A 26,638-nucleotide genomic window follows, 5' to 3' on the forward strand; every position below is an offset into this window, starting at 1 on the left:
ATAAATATATATCTAATAATATAAATATATATCTAATCATATAAATATTTACTCAGACAGCCCAATTCGGATCTTTTTCCACTAATTTGCAAAATATCAAGATTGGGCTGCCTGTGTAACCGCAGCCTATAAAAACTGATGAAGGTGCATGTTTTTGGGTGGCTAGGACTAAATAAACCCACCAGGACTGAAGAACACTGGACAACTGTAGTTCATCAAACAACCTCTGAACACTCTTAAGTGCTTAATATATTTATTAAAGTCTCACATTTACATAGGTTCACAACTATTCAGAGCAAAATAGGGTTGCTGCCACACAGATGGCATCAGTTCTGATGGACTGTACATCACACAATTGCCCAATTCTAAATCAAGACCTTATAACCAAGTGGGAAGGTGTTATTTACCACATACAAAACCTACTTGAACGCCCCTCCAACTGGTAATTACTAGTGGGAAACTCATATATCATCCCTGAGCGCCAACTTCTCCCACATGTTGACCTCTGACGTCACCCACTAAGGAAATGACCTCGATAACAGCATTTTAGGCAGTTATATGCAGTAAAACATTATTTATAAAAAGCTATCTATTAATGTTTTTGAACACATATGTTTACAAGCATGATAGCTGTACTTTTAGTTTATGATTGACGCAGCTTGTTTGCCATTAGCCAATCAGCGTTTCTCAACGAGTTCAAAGCATGTGAATGCATCCAACTGTTATTTACGACTTCACAGCGGGTAATTACCACCTTCCCACTTGGTTATGAATGCAACATAAGCCCCAAGATAAAGTCCCTATGTACTTGTGTAGATTTGAAAGGTTTGGATGGGTGTAACCAACATCACAGAAACCCATAAGAGAAAGACTAAACTGTTACCATATTGCTAACACCTATCAAATCTTCTGAGATCTACACAGGTGCCTAGGGGTTGGGGTCTAGGGGTCAAAGTGGAATTGAGCAAATTATCTAGATTCTAGGCCCTTACTATCTGAGATTTCAAAACGTTATATCTGTATATAAAGTGTACAAAAAAGCCCAGCTTCTTTTAAAGAAACTGCATTGAATGAACAGTTTTTCAGTGTATAGTGTTGAGCAAATCAGACAATGCATTTCTAAAGACTGGTATGTTTCCATTCAAAAACACCAGTGATGTCATGGCTTCATTTAATGTGTAGGTAGTTCTAAACGGTTCCATAAAGAAACGTCAAAAACAACCACAATGGGAAAGTGTGTTGAAAATCTGACATTATCAAAGCTGGTTGGGATCAATTCAAGCCCCCCCATCTCAAGCCTAGATATCTTACACGTTTCATCTCATACATGGCATACTAACTGTACATACAGTATACTAGTAATTCCAGTGTTGGATATTTGAAATCCACCACAGAGCAGCCAAACTGATCTTTTTTGAAAAAGTTAACAATTTGACTATAAATACTTGTTCTGTAAAGAATGCTGGTTTTTATGACCTGGCTGACCTCGTCAGAGAGTTGTGAAGAAACAAAATGGCTTCCTAAATTACATCAGAAAGACATGGTGGTTAAAACAAACAAACAAAAAAGTATCCTATCTTTACCTTAATCCTTGATTGTCAAAAATAAAATGGTGTCAAAATGAAATAAGAGAAAATAGATTTTGGACTTGTTACAATCCATTTCCGTTAAGGTTTCCCAAACAAGTACTTATCACAAAGAGACACTAGCTACTTTATGAGAAAAAGTAAAAGTATCTTTACATTTAAACAGGATAACGTTCTCTCTCCTTTTCTCTCTCTCTGGGAAAGATGGGTAGAGAATACTTGGTTAATGTTAATTCTTAAACCTTTGCAACAATATGGGAACAAACTTTTTCCGATGTATGAAATCGCATAACCTACATCCTCATGATCAACACTGATGTAATTCAGATGACATAATTACATTTGAAGTTACAATAATGGTATTTGTAAAATGCCATAGCTTATTAAATTGAAATGATGGCAATTTCTGAAGTTCCATTTTGGACTGTTAGTTAGTTGTTGGCTGCATCCGCCTGCCTTGGCCAGCTCTCCTCCTCTATCCCAGAGTCATACTCCTCTTCAGACTCTTTAGCAGGTGCTCTGGAGACACACAAAAAAATATTAAATCCTGCTGCAAATAAATGAAAAGTCATGGTAAAATACTGTATTTTCAATTAAATTGCTGTGAAACCACACCATATAAGATTTGCATGGGTCGTCAGATCCTCAAAAGGTTCTACAGCTGCACCACCGAGAGCACCGGCCAGGTCACAATTGTAAATGAGAACTTGTTCTCAACTTGCCTACCTGGTTAAATAAAGGTGAAATAAATAAAAAATAAAATCCTAACTGGTTGCATCACTGCCTGGTATGGCAACTGCTCGGCCTCTGACCGTAAGGCACTACAAAGGGTAGTGCGTACGGCCCAGTACATCACTGGGGTCAAGCTTCCTGCCATCCAGGACCTCTATACCAGGTGTTGCCAGAGGAAGGCCCTAAAAATTGTCAAAGACTCCAGCCACGCTAGTCATTGACTGTTCTCTCTGCTACCGCACAGCAAGCGGTACCGGAGCGCCAAGTCTAGGTCCAAGAGGCTTCTAAACAGCCTCTACCTCCAAGCCATAAGAGTCCTGAACATCTAATAAAATGGCTACCCAGACTATTTGCATTGCCCCCAACCCCCCCCCCCCCCACCCCCCTCTTTTATGCCGCTGCTACTCTCTGTTATTATCTATGCATTGTCACTTTAATAACTCTACCTACATGTACATATTACCTCAATTACCTCGACTAACCGGTGCCCCTGCACATTGACTCTGTACCTGTAGCCCCTGTATATACAGTTGCAAGAAAAAGTATGTGAGCCCTTTGGAATTACCTGGATTTCTGCATAAATTAGTCATAAAATTCGATCTGATCTTCATCTTAACTCACAACAATAGAAAAACACAGTGTTAAACCAATAACACACAAATTATTGTATGTTTCTTGTCTATATTGAATACATCATTTAAACATTCACAGTGTAGGTTGGAAAAATTATGTGATCCCCTAGGCTAATGACTTCTCCAAAAGCTAATTGGAGTCAGGAGTCAGCTAACCTGGAGTCCAATCAATGAGACGAGATTGGAGATGTTGGTTAGAGCTGCCCTGCCCTATAAAAAAAACGCACAAAATTTGAGTTTGCTATTCACAAGGAGCATTGCCTGATGTGAACCATGCCTCGAACAAAAGAGATCTCAGAAGACATAAGATTAAGAATTGTTGACTTGCATAAAGCTGAAAAGGGTTACAAAAGTATCTCTAAAAGCCTTCATGTTCATCAGTCCATGATAAGACAAATTGTATATAAATGGAGAAAGTTCAGCACTGTTGCTACTCTCCCTAAGAGTGGCCGTCCTGCAAAGATGACTGCAAGAGCACCGTGCAGAATGCTCAATGAGGTTTAGAAGAATCCAAGTGTCAGCCAAAGACTTACAGAAATCTCTGGAACATGCTAACATCTCTGTTGATGAGTCTACGATACGTAAAACACTAAACAAGAAGGGTGTTCATGGGAGGACACCACGGAAGAAGCCACTGCAGTCCAAAAAAACATTGCTGCACGTCTGAAGTTTGTAAAAGTGCACCTGGATGTTCCAGAATATATTCAAAATATTCTGTGGACAGATTAAACTAAATTTGAGTTGTTTGGAAGGAACACACAATACTATGTGTGGAGAAAAAAAGGCACAGCACACCAACATCTCATCCCAACTGTAAAGTATGGTGGAGGAAGCATCATGGTTTGGGGCTGCTTTGCTGCCTCAGGGCCTGGACAGCTTGCTATCATTGACGGAAAAATGAATTCCCAAGTTTAATGAATACATTTAATGAATACATTGCCAATTGAAGCTCAACAGAAGTTGGGTGATGCAACAGGACACCGACACAAAACACAGAAGTAAATCAACAACAGAATGGCTTCAACAGAAGAAAATATGCTTTCTGGAGTGGCCCAATCAGAGTCCTGACCTCAACCCAATTTAAAATGCTGTGTCATGACCTCGAGAGGTTCACATCAGACATCCCAAGAATATTGCTGAAATGAAACAGTTTTGTAAAGATGAATGGTCCAAAATTCCTCCTGATCGTGTGCAGGTCTGATCCGCAAATACAGAAAACGTTTGGTTGAGTTTATTACTGCCAAAAGGAGGGTCAACCAGTTAAATCCAAGGGTTCACATACTTTTTCCACCCTACACTGTGAATGTTTACATGGTGTGTTCACTAAAGACATGAAAAAGTATAATTGTTTGTGTGTTATTAGTTTAAGCAGTTATTGTCTATTGTTGTGACTTAGATGAAGATCAGATCAAATTTTATGACCAATTTATGCAGAAATCCAGGTAATTCCAAAGGGTTCACATACCTTTTCTTGCCACTGTAGTCTGCCTATTGTTATTTTACTGCTGCTCTTTAATTACTTGTTCCTTTTATTTCTTATTCGTATTTTTTAAACTGCATTATTGGTTAGGGGCTTGTAAGTAAGCATTTCACTGTAAGGTCTACTACACCTGTTGTATTCGGCACATGTCACTAATATAATTTGATTTGATATAACATTTTGCAATACGCTATTCAAGTGGATGTGTCACACGTCCAAATGTATTATTATTGGGGCGGCAGGTAGCCTAGTGGTTAGAGAGTTGGACAAATCCCTGAGCTGACAAGGTACAAATCTGTCGTTCTGCCCCTGAACAGGCAGTTAACCCACTGTTCCTAGGCTGTCATTGAAAATAAGAATTTGTTCTTAACTGACTAGCCTAGTAAAGGTAAAATACAAATTATTGGAGAATTGTCATGGCTGTTTTGAAGGCCTTAAGCAGCAATCTGGTTTCTAGCAAAGAGAGTAAATACAGTAGCTAACAATTTGGCTAACTACTGCTCCTGCTGTCCTTTGCTAGCTACTTCTGCTTCATGCCTCCAAAAATGACTAGGTCTCCAGTAAGGTTTCCATTTTGCTGACTGTTACTTACGCCATACCCAAACCAGCTGCGCGCTTGCGCCATCGTGCACAAATTGATTTTGTCCCCCCACATCAAACGCGATCACGACACGCAGGTTGTAATATTAAAACAAACTCTGAACCAATTATATTAATTTGGGGACAGGTCGAAAAGCATTAAACATGTATGGCAATTTTGCTTGCTAGCTTGCAGTTGCTAGCTAATTTGTCATATTTAGCTAGCTTGCTGTTTTTAGCTAATTTGTCCTGGGATATAAATGTTGAGTTGTTATTTTACCTGAAATGCACAAGGTCCTCTACTCCGACAATTAATCCACACATAAAACGGTCAACCGAATCGTTTCTAGTCATCTCTCCTCCTTCCAGGCTTTTTCTTCTTTGGACTTTATATGGCGATTGGCATCTAACTTCCATAGTTACCATGACGACCGACCGAACTCAGTTCATCTTTCAATCAACCACGTGGGTTTAACCAATGAGGAGATGGCACGTAGGTATCTGCTTCTATAAACCAATGAGGATATGGGAGAGGCAGGACTTGCACCACGTTCAGCATCACAAATAGAACTGACTTCTATTTGAGCGCTTGGTAATGCAGACGCTCGTTGGCGCCCGCGAGCTGTGTGGATACAATAATTGAATAACGTGTGTTTAAATTTATTTTCAACCGAGTTGAGTCTCAGGTAATTATGAATACTTACTTTACATACACAGGCACTGATTTCCCTTGGACTACGTCTTTGTTCAGCTCAACAGCCATGATGTCTGAGTGTGGCACTTCAAACATGGGTTCAAGAAGCAATTTTTCCTTAAAAAGACAAGCGAACCCTCAATGGTTTAAGACGTACATTTCAAAATGCATGTAAAACAATTACATTTCATATTCTGAAATATACATTTAAAAATGTAAATCACAATACATACATTACATTACTGTACATTTCAAAATACATATTGAGGTACTTACCATAATGGACCTTAGCCCACGAGCACCGGTCTTCCTTTCCAAAGCCAACCTGGCGATGGCTCTCAAGGCATCTGGAGTTACATTCAGTTCACACTGGAATGAGGTAATACAAGTGTGAATGAAATCATCACAACTTTTTTGGAGGGCACACGCAAAGACATCAGAACCCACAGATGTATATACACAGACACTAGTGTGTGCACATCCAAACACAGATAAATACAGGAAAGTACGCACACCCCTCCTCCCCCCCACACCCCCTCCCCTCCTGAAACACCTTGTCCATGCTGAACAGGGTCTGGTACTGGGGGATGACGGCATTACTACTACTGCTGTTGCTACTGCTGCTACTACTATCACTGAAACTACTGCTACTTCTATCACTACTACTACTACTACTATCACTGCTACTTATATTAATACTACTATCACTACTACTACTGCTGCTGCTACTACTACTATTACTACTGCTACTATTACTACTGCTACTGCTACAACTGTTGCTACTACCACTACGACTGCTGCTACTACTACTTCTATTACTATTCCTGCTACTACTACTGCTACTACTACTACTGCTACTACTGCTGCTGCAACAACTGCTGGTACGACTGCTACTACTGCTGCTACTACTACTTCTGATCCTACTACTACTACTATTGCTGCTACTACTACTACTACTAGTATTACTACTGATACTGCTGCTACTACTTCTACTACTGCTGCTACTACTACTACAACTGCTGCTACTACTATCACTGCTACTACTGCTACTTATATCACTGTTACTACCACTACTACTATTACTATCACTACTGCTACTACTACTGCTACTGCTACAACTGCTGCTACTATTGCTACTACTGCTGCAACTGCTGCTACTACTGCTGCTACTACTACAACTGCTGCTACTACTGCTGGTACTAGTGCTGCTACTACTACTACTACCGATCCTACTACTATTGCTGCTACTACTACTACTACTGCTACTACAACTATTACTATTGCTGCTACTACTACTACTATTATTACTACTGATACTGCTGCTACTACTACTACTGCAACTGCTGCTACTACTATCACTGCTACTACTGCTACTTATATCACTATTACTACTACTACTACTACTATCACTACTGCTACTACTACTATTACTATCACTACTGCTACTACTACTGCTGCTACTACTACTACAACTGCTGCTACTACTGCTGATACTACTGCTACTACTACTACTGATTAGAGGTCGACTGATTAATCGGAAAGGCCGATTAATTAGGGCCGATTTCAAGTTTTTATAACAATCGGAAATAGGTATTTTTGGACACCGATTTGGCCGATTATTATTATTATTTTTTAGACCTTTATTTAACTAGGCAAGTCAGTTAAGAACACATTCTTATTTTCAATGACGGCCTAGGAACGGTGGGTTAACTGCCTTGTTCAGGGGCAGAACGACAGATTTTGACCTTGTCAGCTCAGGGACTCAATCTTGCAACCTTACGGTTAACTAGTCCAACGCTCTAACCACCTGCTTTACGTTGCACTCCACGAGGAGCCTGCCTGTTACGCGAATGCAGTAAGAAGCCAAGGTAAGTTGCTAGCTAGCATTAAACTTATCTTATAAAAAACAATCAATCAATCATAATCACTAGTTAACTACACATGGTTGATGATATTACTAGTTTATCTAGCCTGTCCTGCATTGCATATAATCGCTTAGGTACACGTTGCTCCAACCATAAACATCAATGCCTTTCTTAAAATCAATACACAAGTATATATTTTTAAACCTGCATATTTAGTTAATATTGCCTGCTAACATGAATTTCTTTTAACTAGGGAAAATGTGTCACTTCTCTTGCAAACAGAGTCAGGGTATATGCAGCAGTTTGGGCCGCCTGGCTCGTTGCGAACTGTGAAGAATATTTCTTCCTAACAAAGACAGCCGACTTCGCCAAACAGGGGATGATATATGATTTAACAAAAGCGCATTTGCGAAAAAAGCACAATCGTTGCACGACTGTACCTAACCATAAACATCAATGCCTTTCTTAAAATCAATACACAGAAGTATATATTTTTAAACCTGCATAGTTAGCTAAAAGAAATCCAGGTTAGCAGGCAATATTAACCAGGTGAAATTGTGTCATTTTGCGTTCATTGCATGCAGTCAGGGTATATGCAACAGTTTGGGCCGCCTGGCTCGTTGCGAACTAATTTGCCAGAATTTTACGTAATTATGACATAACACTGAAGGTTGTGCAATGTAACAGGTATAACGTTTTGTTTTCGAGATGATAGTTTCCGGATTCGACAATATTAATGACCTAAAGCTCGTATTTCTGTGTGTTATTATGTTATAATTAAGTCTATGATTTGATAGAGCAGTCTGACTGAGCGATGGTAGGCAGCAGCAGGCTCGTAAGCATTCATTCAAAATAGCACTTTTGTGCGTTTTGCCAGCAGCCCTTCGCAATGCATTGCGCTGTTGTCACGTCCTGACCAGTAGAGGGAGTATTTGTTATTGTAGTTTGGTCAGGACGTGGCAGAGGGTATTTGTTTTATGTGGTTCGGGGGGTTATGTGTATGTAGAGGGGTGTTGTATTTATGTGTTCCGGGGTTTTGGTGTATGTTCTGGGTTTTTGTGTTCTAGGTTTCTAGTTTATATATTTCTTTGGTCTGTGTGGCTCTCGATCAGGAACAGCTGTTCATCGTTGTTCCTGATTGGGAGTCATATTTAAAGTGCTTGTTTTCACCTGTTTAGTTGTGGGTAGTTGTTTTTGCACTGCGTTTTGTTAGCCTGCAAAACTGTTCCTGTCGTGTTTCTGTATTTTCTTGTTTTTCATGTTCACATCTTTAATAAATAATATGTTGAGCACGCAACCCGTTGCGCCTTGGTCTCATCACTACGACAGCCGTGACAGCTGTTTATGACTTTAAGCCTGTCAACTCCCAAGATTAGGCTGGTGTAACCGATGTGAAATGGCTAGCTAGTTAGCCGGGTGCACGCTAATAGCGTTTCAAACGTCACTCGCTCTGAGACTTGGAGTAGTTGTTCCCCTTCCTCTACATGGGTAACGCTGCTTCGAGGTAGGAGCGAGGAGAGGGACGGAAGCTATACTGTTACACTGGCAATACTAAAGTGCCTATAAGAACATCCAATAGTCAAAGGTATATGAAATACAAATCGTATATAGAGAGAAAAAGTCCTATAATTCCTATAATAACTACAACCTAAAACATCTTACCTGGGAATATTGAAGACTCATGTTAAAAGGAACCACCAACTTTCATATGTTCTCATGTTCTGAGCAAGGAACTTAAACGTTAGCTTTTTTACATGGCACATATTGCACTTTTACTTTCTTCTCCAACACTTTGTTTTTGCATTATTTAAACCCAATTGAACAGTAGTAGTGGCTAAATTGATTTTATTGATGTATTATATTAAGTTAAAATAAGTGTTCATTCAGTATTGTTGTAATTGTCATTATTACAAATAAAATAAATTGGCCGATCAATCGGTATCGGCATTTTTTTGGCCCTCCAATAATCGGTATCGGTATTGAAAAATCATAATTGGTCGACCTCTACTACTGATCCTACTACTATTGCTGCTGCTACTACTACTACTATTACTACTGATACTGCTGCTGCTACTACTACTACTGCTACTGCTACCATTACTACATCTGCTGCTACTACTATGACAGCTACTACTGCTACTTATATCACTATTACTCCTACTACTACTACTATCACTACTACTACTACTACTGCTGCTACTACTACTACTGCTACTGCTGCTACTATTCCTGCTACTACAATTAATATTCCTGTTACTACTACTACTATTGCTACTTCTGCTACTACTACCGCTACTACTGCTGCTGCTACTACTGCTACTACTACTACTACTATTCCTGCTACTACTATTACTGCTACTACCACTGCTACTACTACTATTACTATTACTAGTCCTTCTACTACTACTACTGATACTACTACTGCTACTGCTTCTACGACTGCTACTACTGCTGCTACTACTGCTGCTTCTACTGCTGCTACTACTGCTGCTACTACTGCTGCTACTACTACAACTACTGCTGCTACTACTACAAATGCTGCTACTACTACTGCTGCTACTACTACAACTACTACTACTGCTGCTACTACTATCACTGCTACTACTGCTATTTATATCACTGTTACTACTACTATCACTACTACTATTACTACTATCACTACTGCTGCTGCTACTACTACTACTGTGACTACAACTTCTACTACTACTGCTGCTGCTACTACTACCGCTACTACTATTGCTACTGCTGCTACTACTACTATTGCTACTACTACTACTACTTCTACTACTACTACTGATACTCCTGCTGCTACTACTGCTACTACTGCTGCTCCTACTGCTGCAACTACTGCTGCTACTACTGCAACTACTGCTGCTACTACAACTACTACTACTACAACTGCTGCTGCTACTGCTGCTGCTACTGCTGCTGCTACTACTGCTACTACTGCAACTACAACTATTGCTGCTACTACTACTGCTACTACTACTGCTGCTGCTACTACAACTACTACAACTGCTACTACTACTACTGCTATTACTACTGCTACTACTACTATTACTACTACAACTGTTACTACTACTACTACTATTGCTACTATTACTACTACTACTATTGCTGCTGCTACTACAACTGCTGCTACTACCGCTACAGTACTACTGATGCTACTACTACTACTGCTACTATTACTACTACTGCTGCTACTTATATCAAAATTACTACTACTACTCCTACTATCACGGCTACTTATATTACTACTACTACCACTACTACCACTACTACTACTACTTCACTACTACTACTACTATTACTATCACTACTACTGCTACAGCTACCACTACTGCTGCTACTACTACTACCACTCAGTCCTTCCAGGATTTGGCAGAGATTTGTTGTGATATTTGCAGGCATAAATGCTTTATTTTGCTGCGGTAATTCTGACATTTTGCATGGCAATATGCGATGATGGAAAACGTTTGTTTGCGTCTGGATCGACTGAACCACATTATGCTGTAAATGTGGGGTGATCGTCAGTTTTACGCAATAATATTGCGATGACTGTTTAATGTACAGAATGGCAAAATCCTGAAGGGACCGATTATTACTACTACTACTACGACTATTACTACCACCACCACCACCACTAACCCCACTGCAACTTATACCACTATTATGTCACGTCCTGGCCAGTATAAGGCTTAATTGTTATTGTAGTTTGGTCAGGACGTGGCAGAGGGTATTTGTTTTATGTGGTTCGGGGTGGTGTTTTGGTAAAAGGGCGTTTGATTTAGTATTTACGGGTTTTTGGTTTATGATCTATGTTTATGTAATTCTATGTTTAGTCTAGGTAGTCTATTTCTATGTAGAGTTAATTGGGGTGGACTTCCAATTGAAGGCATCTGTGTGGTGTTGCCTTTGATTGGAAGTCCTATATTAGTTGGGTGTGTTTGTCTGTTTAATTGTGGGAGATTGTTCTGAGTTTAGCCTTGTGCCTTGCCAGACTGTTTTGTTGTTCGTGAGTTCGTCTTTGTTATTTTTGGTGTTCATTTTGGAATTTATTAAAAGTCAAGATGAGCATACATATACCTGCGGCATTTTGGTCCTCCTTAAACAACGACAAACGTGACATATTACTACCACCACCACTTGTAACACTAATACTTCTACTACCACTACTACTACTACTACTACTACTACCACCACTAATAATAACAATAATGAGTCTCCACCTTGTCCATGCTGAACAGGGCCTGGTACTGTGGTATGACAGCATTGCGTGGCTCCGTCAGGATCCTAACCAGGGTCTCCTCATCCAGGCTGTGCAGGGGAACCACCACAGGCAGGCGCCCCACGAACTCGGGGATCATCCCAAACTCGATGAGGTCCCGGGCCTCCACGTGCTTCAGGAGCCGGTCCTTCTCCTTGATCTCCAGCACGGCGTCCATCTTCGCTCCGCTGCTGTTGGCCAGGTCTGCGGAGGTAGCCGCCCGACGCCCCTGTCCCATATTGGACGGCGTGCCGAAGCCCAGATACTGCAGAGAGGAGGAGGGATTCAGTTAAAGAGGGACAGTTCTGCTACTATATGCTGATGTTGGCTGATTTTGTACTTATGTTGCATTGTCTATTTATTTATTTTCCTACATAATAACAAAAAATATATACAGTGCATTCGGAAAGTGTTCAGACCCCTTGACATTTTCCACATTTTGTTACGTTACAGCCTTTTTATAAAATGTATTAAATTTAAAAAAATCCTCAGCAATCATAACACAATACCCCATAATGAGAAAGTGAAAACAGGTTGTTAGAAATTTTAGCAAATGTATTAAAAATAAAAAACAGAAATACCTTATTTTTATAAGTATTCAGACCCTTTGCTATTAGACTCGAAGTTGAGCTCAGGTGCATCCTGTTTCCATTGATCATCCTTGAGCTGTTTCTACAACTTGATTGGAGTCCACCTGTGATATATTTAATTGATTGGACATGATTTGGAAAGGCACACACCTGTCTAAATAAGGTCCCACAGTTGACAGTGCATGTCAGAGCAAAAACCAGGCCACGAGGTCGAAGGAATTGTCCATAAAGCTCCGAGACAGGATTGTGTCGAGGCACAGATCTGAGGAAGGGTACCAAAACATTTCTTCAGCTTTGATGGTCCCCAAGAACACATTCTTAAATGGAAGAAGTTTGGAACCACTAAGGCTCTTCCTAGAACTGGCCGCCCAGCCAAACTGAACAATCGGGGGAAAAGGGCCTTGGTCAGGGAGGTGACCAAGAACCTGATGGTCACTCTGACAGAGCTCTAGAGTTTCTCTGTGGAGATGGGAGAACCTTCCAGAAGAACAACCATCTCTGCAGCACTCCACCAATCAGGCCTTTATGGTAGAGTGGCCAGACCGAAGCCACTCCTCAGTAAAAGGCATAAGACAGCTCGCTTTGAGTTTGTCAAAAGACACCTAAAGACTCTCAGACCATGAGAAACAAGATTCTGTGCTCTGATGAAACCAAGATTGAACTCTTTGGCCTGAATGCCAAGCGTCACGTCTGGTGGAAACCTGGCACCATCCCTACGGTGAAGCATGGTGTTGGCAGCATCATGCTGTGTGGATATTTTTCAGGGACTGGGAGACTAGTCAGGATCGAGGCAAAGATGAACAGAGCAAAGTATAGAGAGGTCCTTGATAAAAACCTGCTCCAGAGCGCTCAGGATCTCAAACTGGGGCGAAGGTTCACCTTCCAACAGGACAACAACCCTAAGCACACAGCCAAGACAACGCTGGAGTGGCTTCGGGGCATGTCTCTGAGTGTTCCTGAGTGGAACCCGATCAAACATCTCTGGAGAAACCTGAAAATAGCTATGTAGCAACGCTCCCCATCTAATCTGACAGAGGTTGAGAGGATCTGCAGAGAAGAATGGGAGAAACTCCCCAAATACAGGTGTGCCAAGCTTGTAGTGTCATACCCAAGAAGTCTCGATGCTGAACTCGCTGTCAAAGGTGCTTCAACAAAGTACTGAGTAAAGGGTCTGAATACTTATGTAAATGTGATATTTCAGTTTTTAATTTGTAATATTTGCAAATATTTCTAAAAAACTATTTTTGCTTTGTCTTTATGGGGTATTGTGTGTAGATTGATAAGGGAAAAAAACAATTTAATCAATTTTAGAATAAGGCTGCAACGAAACAAAATGTGGAAAAAGTCAAGGGGTCTGAATACTTTCTGAAGGCACCGTATATACATACACACAGGTGAATCTGCTACGAATATCCAAATCCCCTTGACCACCCCTTGAACCTTCTGTCACGACTTCCGCCGAAGTCGGTTCCTCTCCTGGTTCGGGCGGCGCTCGGCGGTCGACGTCGCAGGTCTTCTAGCTATCGCCGATCCACTTTTCATTTTCCATTGGTTTTGTCTTTGTTTCCCACACACCTGGTTTTCATTTCCCAATTACTGGTCATGTATTTAACCCTCTGTTTCCCCCATGTCTTTGTGTGTGATTGTTTATTGTTCAGGTCGGTACGTTTCCGGTTGTTTTTTTCCGGGTGCTGTTTTCACCCGTGTTTTGTGGCAACCGTTATTGTTTGCACATTGGTATGTTTACTTTGTGCTATTTATTCAGTAAAGTGCGTTGTTCACTCATCTCTCCTCTCCTGCGCCTGACTTCATGCACCAGCTACACCCACCACCTGACACCTTCCCACCCACATTTGCAGTCTTATCTGACCCAAGGCCGAATCCTAACTTGAGATAGGCCTATGCACAAATAACTTGGATTTTCACGCAAATCGTGTTAAAGTAAATTTTTACACACACCAATTTCAAGTTAGTATTTGGTCCACAGTGACTGGACTGTATCAGGTTGAGAGCGTTGTAAACACAACTAAAGTTCTTCTCATTTACCTTGTAATGTCATGACGATACAGTGCCTTCAGAAAGTATTCACACCCCTTTACTTTTTCCACATTTCATTGTGTTACTGCCTGAATTTAAATGGATTAAATATACTATTTGGGGTCACTGGCCTAAACACAATACCCCATAATGTCAAAGAAGAATTATGTTTTTAGAAATGTTTACAAATTAATAAAAATGGTAAAGCTGAAATGTCTTGAGTCAATAAGTATTCATCCACTTTGTTATAGCAAGCCTTAATAAGTTCAGGAGTAAAAATTTGCTTAACAAGTCACAATCATTTTCATGGACTCACTGGGTGCAATAATAGTGTTTTGAATGACTACCTCATCTCTGTAACCCACACATACAATTAACTGTAAGGTCCCAAGAAGTGAATTTTAAACACAGATTCAACCACAAAGACCAGGTTTACAAATGCCTTGCAAAGAAGGGCACCTATTGATAGATGGGTGAAAAAAAGCAGACATTGAATAGCCCTTTGAGCATGATGAAGTTATTAATTACACGTTGGATGGTGAATCAATACACCCAGTCCATACAAAGATACAGGCGTCCTTCCTAACTCAGTTGCCATAGAGGAAGGAAACCGCACAGGGATTTCACCATGAGGCCAATGGTGACTTTAAAACAGTTAGAGTTTAATGATTGTGATAGGAGAAAACTGAGGATGGATCAACATTCATTATAGTGACTCCACAACACTAACCTAATTGCTTGTAATCGTTAAGGACTGGGGAGTTTTTTGGGATAAAAAATGTACGGAATGGAGCTAAGCACATGCAAAATCTTAGAGGAAAACCTTGTTCAGTCTGCTTTCCACCAGACACTCAGATTAATTCACCTTTCAGCAGGACAATAACCTAACACACATGGCTAAATCTAGAGTTGCTTACCAAGAAGAATGTTCTTGAGTGGCCGAGTTGTAGTTTTGACTTAAATGTACTTAAAAAATGAGAAAGCAAAGAACTGAAAATAGTTTCTAGCAATGATCAACAACCAATTTGACAAAGCTTGAAGAATTTTGAAAATAATAATGAGCAAATGTTGCATAATCCAAGTGTGGGAGGTGCTTCTACAAAGTATTGACTCGGGTGTGAATACTTATGTAAATGAGATATTTCTGTAATTCATTTTCAATCAAATTTGCTAACATTTCTAATAAACACGTTTTCCCTTTGTCATTATGGAGCACTGTGTGCAGATGGGTGAGAGAGAAAAAAACTATAATATATATATATATATATATATATATATATATATATATATATATATATATATATATATATATATATTAATCCATTTTGAATTCAGGCTGTAACAACAAAATGTGGAATAAATCAAGGGGTATGAATACTTTCTGAAGGCACTTGATCAAAGAGCTTCAGAGTCCAGGATACATTGATTCAGTGCAATATCACTTACTTACAGAAAAAGTAGTTATTAAAAATTTGAAAATCAATTGAAGTAAAATTCGGAATTAAAATGTTGACATTGAAATGTTTACCTTTTCACACTTCCTCATGCTGATGATCCGGTCTAGGCCGTTGAAGGCACCGGAGGCCACAAACAGGATGTTGGTGGTGTCCACCTGGACCGTCTCACCTCTCAGTTTCCTGGAGTTCTTCTCGGGGACGTTGATGATAGTACCCTCCAGGAGTTTGAGTAGACCCTACCAAACAGAAGACATTATAAGACACACACAATGTACAATACCCCAGTGTTTCCTAAACCTCTTCTCAACCTCTTCCAAACATATAAATGTTTTTGCACCAGGAGAAATTCTCTCATTACCTCTCCTCATCCTCGAACATCTTTGCCCTAGTCATTTCTGGGCGATCAAACATGCGTCTAGAGCAAATATTGCGAAGAGAGGCAACAGCCAAGATGGTGGAAGGGTAATGAGGGAATTTATCACATGGTGCTAAACATGTTTTATTTATTTTTTACTTTTGATTTAACTCAGAGCATTTTTTGATTGTCTGAGTTTCAAGGGCAATTAGCCACTGAAGGTTATAAGACACAGGAGCTTTCCAAATAGACAATTAAGGAAGTATCGCCAAGTAAAGTTTGGATGGGAAACCACTGTAACAGGTATGTATAATCCCATGTTGGAATCCTTATGGGAGATCAACAAGTCACCAAGTGTGTTTTTTACAGACAATGTGGTGAAGGGTCAAGGAAATCTGTTATAAAGCCAGAATCTACAGGTTTTATAACCGACAGGGCAAACAGTGTTCATGGCAGGACTGTACCGCCTGACAGTGACAGATCTACATATCTATAAATAATCGAACCACTATAATATCTATCTATACACAGTATACACTGACCTGCTGTACTCCCTCACCCCCCACGTCTCGTAACTGGTGGATTCCGGGCACACTGCCAATCTTATCCACCTCATCCAGGAACACGATGCCTGCGAGGGCCAATCAGTGAAGAGACCGAGAACCAATCACCATTCAGAGCGAGTTAGCATACAGTATATCAACATTTTTACCACACAAGAATATTTGGCTTCACCTTGGTTCATCACACATGCGATATATATGTTGCACAGCAGTCATGAAAAATGTGGGCCTACATTGTCCCTATTTTCTATCTTTAAAGGTACAATAGGAAGAAATCACTGCGCCATTTCCTGGTTACTAAAATTCTAATGGTTCGCTTAATTTCAGTGTATGCGACAAAATAAGTCCTGAATAGTGTAGAGCATCATTGTACCATCTAAACCACTAAGAAATATATGTTCAATAACTAAAAATATATTTTTTTCAGATGTTTGAAGATGCTATACAAAACTCAAAGTAAAATGAGCAAAAACGGGAAGCACAGAAAAATAGCACACATAGAACGGATCTACCGCTTCTCAGACATACTTTCAATGAGAATGACAGATCTATAACATTTCTATGTGCATTTGGTCGGTGATCAAAAAAGCTGCCTACTGTGCCTTTAATTCAGTTATTTACTTTCAAAAACATCCACTCTTAGGGCATTTAGAGAAGTTGATCTGCTACAAGTATAGTAACTGATAAGCTAGTCGGACAGATGGCACGTTTCATAAACTTTTCTTTATCCAGTGAAATCATTCACCATCAAAACTCTACCAACTCTTAGGACAAGGACTGAAGTTGATGTGCTTAAAGTACAGTACTTGATAAGATAGTCATACTGTTGTCACATTTCACACAGAACCACAGACATTCACATACACAAGCAAGTAAGTAACACATTATAGCATATACCTTGTTGTGCTTTCTCAACAGAGTTGTTGGCATCTTGGAGGAGCTTGGCCACCACAGACTCAATGTCTTCGCCCACATAGCCTGCCTGGGTTAGCGTGGTGCAGTCACAGATGGCGAAGGGCACATCCAGGCACCTTGCCAGTGTCTGGGCCAAGAGGGTTTTACCTGCAATATGGATGTCAATCAATTTCAGGCAATAGGAAATACCAATGCATCCATTTTACAACATTTGTTTAAAGGAATACTACACAAAAAAACCTTTGTGTTAAAGGGATACTTCAGGATATTGGCCCTTTATCTACCTCCCCAGAGTCAGATGAACTAATGGATACCATTTTTATGTATCTGCGTGCAGTTTGAAGGAAGTTGCTAACTAGCACAATCACAACAAACTGTGCATGTCAGCAGTCAGCTATTCAAGAGCCCTTTCAGTACAGAGCAAAAACTGTCATGATGATGACTTTGAGTGTACTATTGCTTTAACGCAATTTGTGTTTCCTGTAATATAGATGTCAAAGCCAAGAATCCTATTACAATTTATTTTGTATGTGTTTTGTTTGATCCTTCTTGGGAACTCGTAAAAGACTACGTACGACTACGCAACAGATGGCATTCATGGTTGTAAAAGTAGATGTTAGCTTATAGCAATTGACTTTAGAGTTATGTCAGAAAGCGTGACAGTAATGCCATCTGTAATGCCATAACTGTGTCACCTTATGCAGAGCAGTGCAGGGTGAATTCAGGCCCTAGGCACAACTCTTACTGTCAGTGTCATAACTGTGTAAAATCAGTTTCCATCCACCCGTATGAGCATTTATGACAACTGCTACTGTATGTCATTACTACCCTACGCAGGCCTAATGACAGTGTAGGGCCAATTGAAGAGCTGACTCAATGACAAACTGTTTAATCACAGAGGGACACAGGAGTCTCTGCTCAAAGTAGCACACTATAGTAGAAAAAGACTTCCCTTAAAAATTGGCACCTGCTCCAATTCTTTCAAAGCTCACCCGATCCGGTGGGTCCCAGCAGCACGATGTTGCTCTTCTCCAGTTTGATGTTGGCGTGGTGAGAGTCGAGCACCTCGCCCCCCCTCTTCTCCTGGGCAGGCTGCTGACTCTGCTGCTGCACTGACGCACCCAGCGCGTTGCCATGGGTATTGATCCCAGCGATCTGCAGCAACTCTAAAAGAACAGACAGAGAGGAGGTAAAGAAAGGGAGGGAATGGAGAGGCAAGGGGGGAGAGAGAGAGAGGTCAGCTAGGAATGTAGTGCACTATATAGGGAATAAGGGTGTTGTGTGAATAAATATTGGACTAAGGCACAGTGTATTGTTACTGTGTGGAGAGATATATATACCATGTGCATGTGCATGATTAACAACAAGGTTACTAGGCCACTATCTGTCTGTCTGTATTTCTGTCTGATTGTCTTTGTCTGTCTGTTTTTGACCACCATATCCTGTCTGTCTGTCTGTCTGTCTGTCTGTCTGTCTGTCTGTCTGTCTGTCTGTCTGACTTACTGTAGATGTCTAAGAGAGGGCCACGGGGCCCTCCCTGTGGCTCAGTTGGTAGAGCATGGTGCTTGCAACGCCAGCATGGTGTGTGCAATGCCAGGGTTGTGGGATCGATTCCCACGGGGGGGCCAGTAAAAAAAAAAAAAAAGAAGAAATGTATGAAATGTATGTACTCACTACTGTAAGTCGCTCTGGATAAGAGCGTCTGCTAAATGACTAAAATGGAACATGGGAAAGAGACTATTAACGAGCTAGAGACCATTTTGGTGAGAGAAGTGCTGAAAGCCCCTGGCTGCATGTAACTAATATTCTGTACGAGTTACTGTACCACTTACTTGTCAATCTTCTTGTCTTCTCTAGCTCCACAGAACGACAGTGAAAGTTGCCATCTGACATGGTCACTAGTAGTGTTATCTGACATTGTCATTAATAGGGAGGCAGGTAGCCTAGTGGTTAGAGCGTTGGACTAGTAACCTAAAGGTTGCAAGATCAAATCCCTGAGCTGACAAGGTAAAAATCTGTTCTTCTGGCCCTGAACAAGGCAGTTAACCCACTGTTCCTAGGCCATCATTGAAAATACAAATTTGTTCTTAACTGACTTGCCTAGTTAAATACAGGTATAGAAACTGTCCAGTGAAAAGCTCCCTTTTAAAAGTTCATATTCTGTTAACTCATACCCAAATAATGTTGTTGACTCATCATGTCACGATCGCTATTTTCGAACTCCTGATCATAAATAAACCAAGGCGCAGCGTGCATGGAATTCCACATCTTTTTAATGAAAATGAAACTCACCAAAACAACAAACAGGAGGAAAACGTGACGTTCTGGGGCTGCTCAAAGGCAGCTACACAAAAACAAGATCCCACAACTCAAGGAGGGAAAAAGGGCTGCCTAAGTATGGTTCCCAATCAGAGACAATGATGGACGGCTGCCTCTGATTGGAAACCACATTCAGCCAAAACAAAGAAATAGAAAAACTTGATTGCCCACCCCACATCACACCCTGACCTAAACAAACTAGAGGAAAAGTAACGTCTCTAAGTTCAGGGCGTGACAGTACCCCCCCCAAAGGTGCGGACTCCCGGCCGCAAACCTGAACCTATAGGGGAGGGTCCGGGTGGGCATCTATTCTTGGCGGCGGCTCTGGTTCGGGGCGTAGCCCCCACTCCGCCCGCTGATCCCCCCGCTTCTGTGTCACTGGAGGAACCAGACCGTGGATCATCGCCAGAGGCTCTGAACTGCCGACCGCTGCTGAAGACTCCGGACTGCCGGCCGCCGCCGAAGACTACAGACCTTCGCCGGAGGCTCCGGACTGGGAACCGTCGCCGGAGGCTCCGGACTGGGAACCGTCGCCGGAGGCTCCGGACTGGGAATCGTCGCCGGAGGCTCCGGACTGGGAATCGTCGCCGGAGGCTCCGGACTGGGAACCGTCGCCGGAGGCTCCGGACCGGGGGACTTCGCTGTAGGCTCCGTGCCATGGATCATCACTACAGGTTCCGCGCCATGGATCATCACTGGAGGCTTCTTGCCATGGATCATCACTGGAGGCTCCGGGCCATGGATCATCACTGGAGGCTTCGTGCCATGGATTATCACTGGAGGCTCCGGACCATGCATCATCACTGGAGGCTTCGTGCCATGGATTATCACTGGAGGCTCCGGACCATGGATTATCACTGAAGGCTTCGTGCCATGGATCATCACTACAGGCTCCAGGCCATGGATCATCACTGGAGGCTTCGTGCCATGGATCATCACTGGAGGCTTCGGACCATAGATCATCACTGGAGGCTTCTTACGTGGAGCTGGAACAGGTCTCACCGGACTGGGGAGACGCACTGGAGACTGGGTGCGTAGAACTGGCGCAGGATATACTGGGCCGTGGAGGCGCACTGGAGGTCTGGAGCGTACGGCTGGCACAACCCGTCTTTGCTGGATGCTCAACCTAGCTCGACAACTGCAGGGCGCGAGCACAGATCGCACCGGCCTGTGAATGCGCACTGGCGACACAGTGCGCATCACCGCATAACACGGTGCTTGCCTCGTCACTCACTCCCCACGGTAAGCACAGGGAGTTGGCTCAGGTCTCCACCCTGACTCTGCCAAACTCCCCGTGTGCCCCCACAATTTTTTTGGGGGGGCTGCCTCTGGTGCTTCCGTCGAAGTTGGTTCTCCCCGGTCCAGCTCGTCTTCCCAGTAAGCGCACGCTACTTGGCTTTCTTGTGGTGGGATCTTCTGTCACGATCGCTATCTTCGAACTCCCGATCATAAATAAACCAAGGCGCAGCGTGCATGGAATTCCACATCTTTTTAATGAAAATGAAACTCACCAAAACAACAAACAGGAGGAAAACGTGACGTTCTGGGGCTGCTCAAAGGCAAATACACAAAAACAAGATCCCACAACTCAAGGAGAGAAAAAGGGCTGCCTAAGTATGGTTCCCAATCAGAGACAACGATGGACAGCTGCCTCTGATTGGAAACCACACTCAGCCAAAACAAAGAAATAGAAAAACTAGATTTCCCACCCCACATCACACCCTGACCTAACCAAACTAGAGGAAAATAAACATCTCTAAGGTCAGGGCGTGACACATCATATACTCGTATTTGTGGCCAAAGCATAAATTGGAGAAAAAACACTTAAAAACACCTCAAACCTTTATCTCAAACAAACCATTTAAAAAATGCTGCTATTTCCTTATAGAGGAGGATTTCATCAAGCTGGCCAATCAGCAGTCTAACCACATGAACATTTTTTTATGACCGGTATACGCCATTCTGTTGTTTGGGTATGCCCACACCCCAAAAATACCTTTTAACATACTTAATTACCATTTTTGGGAAGGAAAACTATTTCACTTATATTGTAATTAATTATTGGTCATATTTTATAGAAATCTGGAAACCCTGGGTCGTTACTTTCAATCCATGGATGAGGAAGGACTGCAAGAGATGGCGTTTTATTTTTGCCTTTAAAAGTCATTGTACACAAGCCAAACCATTGCAGAGGAGCCTGCAAGAGAACACTTTATCCTACCATTCATTCCATTCAGCTGTGATTCTGTTTTACATTACACATGGGCTATTGCATTTTGTTAACCTGAGTGAATGGCATGCTGTTACATTTCAAGGTACACAGTAGAAAAAAACTGCCACTGCACTTAGGATGCATCTTGATAGTATAAAGTCGCTTCCTCTCATCTCCTCTTCTTCTTCTGCACTGATTTGAAGACACAGGATAGCTACTCAATAGTTCCTTTCACCTGTCAAGTTCATTCACATAGGTGCAGATGGAGGAAATAAGATGCGAGGAAGGGAGAAGGCCATTTCAGACAAATGAAATACAGAGTCAAACTGGAGATAGACAGCTCAGGGATTGGGACGGTACCAACCTCGTGGAGTAAGGGAGGCCTGCTTCTCCACCTCCGCCTGTGGCTTGGTGCCCGCTCCCGGAAGGTTATTGTAGATGCGCTTGTAGTGGTTGTAAACAGCCACCGCCAGCACTTTCTTTGCATAGGACTGTCCAACAACGTACTTATCCAGGTAGGCATAGATCTGAAAGACAATTTGGTAACACTTTACATAAAGCATGATGCAGTTATAATGCATCAAGACTTGTATGACCCCCTTATAATGTCTAATAATCATCCTGATTACCATATACTTTTTAAAAGTCTGTATGTTTATTGGATAGAGAGAGATACAGGTGAAAGATAGAGGCGTGTGCTGAAATAGCAGTGGGCCAGATTAGAACCCATGCTGCAGCGGTATGTGTGCACCTGAGGCAGCGGCTTAGACCACCAGACCATCCTACTTTTCTTCTTGTCCCACTTGTTAACACTTTACTTAAAGCCTGCAGGTATAATGCATTGTAAGACTTGTCCACTGTACCTTTTTAGGAGGAGGGGGAGGTTTCTGCTGGAAGGCCAGTTTGACGGCCTCGTTGGCTGCTTCCTGCTCCTTATTGAGACTCTTGCTGGAGTCGGTCTCTGACAGCACCACAAAGAAGTGATGACATTTCTCACATTTCACAAAGCGGGTTGAAGCTAGGGAGAGGGAGGGGGGAAGGATGTTATGGCACCAACTAAGCCGGATCATGATATTGCTAGTGGGGGCATAAGCACACAAACTAGACCTGTGTTACACTTAGCTGCTCTGTGACTGTGACCCATTTGTTACATAAGGACTTTATTTGTTAGTAACACGCAATATGTCTGACAGCTGTTGCCCAGAAGTCTGGCATTCCCTATAGATGTGTGAGCTGCACTGAGCCAGTAGATACTAGGTAAAGGAGATCAGATGAAAGCTAGGGTAACACCATATTCTCTTAAATGCTGTCCCTTCCACAAGATGTGCATGTCACTCAGACTGGTACTGGTACTTGTACATGTTATAAACCATATGTTCAATTAATTAAAATAAATTAAAAGAAAGTAAGTGTCAGGGTCACTGCACAGTTTGCTAGCCTGGGTTCCCAATCTGTTTGTGCTGTCTTGCCTACTCGTATGGTCAATTGGCATATCTTCGGCATAACAACGACCATATAGGAGTTGGCCATACAGCACAAACAGATCTGGGACCTGGCTAATAGTTTGCTGCTTATTTCAAAGCACTTTTCAAAGCACTCAATTTCACATAATTGAGATTTGCTCCTGTGCCAAGCTTGACCGTACACAATTCCTCTCCTCTCTTTTCAATTCCTCTATTTTCAAATATGCAAAGAAAAGTAAAACACTTACACACAAAGGTTTCTACATGTGTGCAGGCATCTCCACACTTGGGACAGCGTAGCTGGCTGCCTCCTTTTCCGGAGCCACCGGAACCTCCTCTTTTCCCACTTCCTGCATCACCAACTGATTTCTGTCAAGAGTGGAAGAGCAGAGGACGTAGATTAGGTACTGTAGCTCCTGCTGGGACTAGATCATTCACCATGAAGGAAGTCATGAAGATATTATAACATTCAATCAACTTTACTTATAGCCAACAGGTATTTAAAAAAATATTTTACCTTTATTTATGTCTTATTAATAGTAACAACATGTTAATAAGGCCTGATTTTGACATACCTTTCCTCCATCACCGGAGCCATCTTTGACATCTTTTGATGAAAAACATACAGATGATTCGGAGAAGGATCTCACAGGATCTCTTCTGGTTAATCGAACTTCAGGTGTTCCTGGTCTGCTAATAGAAAATAACTGGACTCTGGTGGAAGAGATACCTGTGAACGTACAAGCAGATTCAATCAGCTGACATACTGTTAATGTACATTTTATAAATCAGCAAAGCAAACGTTGAGCATATTATTAATCAATAGATAAAATACCTATATTTCCTCATACGTGTCAAATATGAATCCATAAGGGGGCATGTCCCTGAAAGCTACCCCAAACATACATTTATTCATAACATGAAAATGTTGACAAAATCTTTGGAAAAATAACTAACTGTAATGCATGCGCCACCACTGTATGGTACTTTCTTGCGTAACAACACTGTAAGTCAAGTTCACATCAGCTTAGCTAGCTTTAGCTACAAGGCTAACAGGTAGATGTTGCAGGTTCCAACTTTGCAAAACAACCATGTTACCCCATTTCACATTAGTTTGCTTTTCTCAACACCTCATATTCATTATTTGTGCTGTATTTGAACATTATATGATTGTGCAACTTGCAAGCTGGCTGGCTAGAAGACTAACGTTAGCTAGCTAGCCAGCAAGTTAGCTAGCTAGCAAAATATGCTTACCTTTTTGAGAAGTTATGAACAATCTCGCCGCTGATCTGCATGTGCATGACATTCTTTTATTTAAGTCGACAGAAAAGATAGAAATAGGAATGTGGGGAATATCACAGAGTATTAAAAAAACTAGCTAAAGTATATGTTAATTGACAGGCTAGCTAGCTAGCTTAGCTGGCTAACGAACCAGCAGTAGCGTTGGTAAATAGAGCACACTGTTTAGTTTAGCCAGCATTAACGTATCCAGTCTGTGTGTCTGGTCCAAACCTGTAGAAAAGGAGTTGAAAATAGGATGTAATTATAATGCAGAACAATATCCATAATATGCATGTGTTATTATACCTGGAGACTACATCTAGCTAGAGAGCGGAGACTAGTGTGGCAGAACAAGTATCAAGTAACTTAACGTTCTAGCTAGCTTGCCAATAAAGTAGTCTAAACATATACTTACGATTATGCTGGCTTGAAAGCCAAACAAATACAGTCATCGATGAAATGTAAATCAAATGACACTGTCACGCTGTCAATACCACAGAGGGTGCGAGTTACACAACCCTCATGTATTTTCTTATGTGACAGTGTATTCTTGAGTGATGTAACCAATGATTGGTGTTATGATGGGCCATTCAGAAGAGAGCAGAAAAAAACGTATTCCCTTTGTACAGTAGATTGTAGATCTAGAACAACCAGAATAAGATTCGAACAGAGCAGTATTAAATATGACTCTGGATTGGAGTAATATGGGCAACCAATAATTATACTTCAAGACAGGATGAACAAAATACACTTCCCCGTACAGCTATTATTATTGGCTTGAGCTCAAGGGTGATTCCACGCCAGGACAAACAAAACATATTTAGGGTATCTCAGATTGTTCTGGCAATTCTCACATAGAAACTTCATTTGGAGGAAGTAAGTTTGACTTGCTTTTTACATTTGTATCACAATTTATTTAATAAAAAAGTATGTATCTTGATGAAAGTGGCTATTTTAGACCTCTTTTAGACCTACAGTATATGATCTGTACATGAAACAGTCAGACAACATCTTGGTGTCATTATACTCCTTATAGTGTGTTCTAATCTGATTCTAGACCAAATTTCACACAGAACAAGGAGACGTTTTTTAGCTTTTTTTTTTTTAGCTTTATTTAACTAGACAAGTCAGTTAAGAACAAATTCTTATTTACAATGACGGCCTATACCGGCCAAACCCGGACGACGCTGGGCCACTTGTGCGCCGCCCTGTGGGACTCCCAATCACGGCCGGTTGTGATACAACCTGGATTCGAACCAGGGTGTATGTAATGACACCTCTAGCACTGAGATGCAGTGCCTTAGACCGCTGTGCCCATTTTCAAGATGGCCGCCATTTATTTCAATGGGGGGAACTGCATCAAATATTATTTATTATATTGACAAGATATTAGAGTAACTGCTCCAACAATGGAAATACATGTCTTCAACGATGAAAGGCAGGCGAGATCAGGTGGGACCATTCTAGCCAATGTGAGGGCACCAGGGCAGCTATGCTCTGAACAACTGGCACAACTAAGTCGTTTTTTTTTTCAAAGTTGGCGGAATGCCACATGCATCCACTTATTAGTACATTTGTAACAGTCTAAACATTACGAAATGTCTATTAGAT

The 26,638-nt window shown here is 41.4% G+C and overlaps 1 protein-coding gene across 1 annotated transcript; it reads right to left on the minus strand.

Annotated features, from left to right (window-relative positions):
- Nucleotides 1-236: 236 nt before the first annotated feature.
- Nucleotides 237-25,732, minus strand: LOC106594519 (ATP-dependent clpX-like chaperone, mitochondrial). The gene is made up of 14 exons (XM_045708231.2): nt 25,443-25,732; nt 25,001-25,258; nt 24,322-24,476; nt 23,995-24,115; nt 23,147-23,301; nt 22,648-22,810; nt 18,745-18,918; nt 17,735-17,899; nt 16,817-16,905; nt 15,991-16,155; nt 11,798-12,100; nt 5,980-6,072; nt 5,714-5,820; nt 237-2,105 (listed from the first exon to the last, which is right to left on the minus strand). The coding sequence occupies exons 2-14, from the start codon at nt 25,050-25,052 to the stop codon at nt 2,018-2,020; spliced, it is 1,830 nt and encodes a 609-aa protein (XP_045564187.1). The 5' UTR covers nt 25,053-25,258; nt 25,443-25,732; the 3' UTR covers nt 237-2,017.
- Between the last annotated feature and the right edge of the window lie 906 nt (nt 25,733-26,638).

Source organism: Salmo salar, chromosome 26 (assembly GCF_965601325.2).
Source record: "Salmo salar chromosome 26, fSalSal1, whole genome shotgun sequence".
NCBI lineage: Eukaryota > Metazoa > Chordata > Actinopteri > Salmoniformes > Salmonidae > Salmo > Salmo salar.

Excerpts from the sequence above, each read along its gene's own strand:
- LOC106594519 (XM_045708231.2), bottom strand. The coding sequence starts at position 25,052 with ATGTCATGCACATGCAGATCAGCGGCGAGATTGTTCATAACTTCTCAA. Across the intron at positions 23,302-23,994 it reads ACATGTAGAAACCTTTGTGT|CTTCAACCCGCTTTGTGAAA; the intron begins GTAAGTGTTTTA and ends CCCTCTCCCTAG. Across the intron at positions 6,073-11,797 it reads CCCTGTTCAGCATGGACAAG|TGTGAACTGAATGTAACTCC; the intron begins GTGGAGACTCAT and ends ACCTCATTCCAG.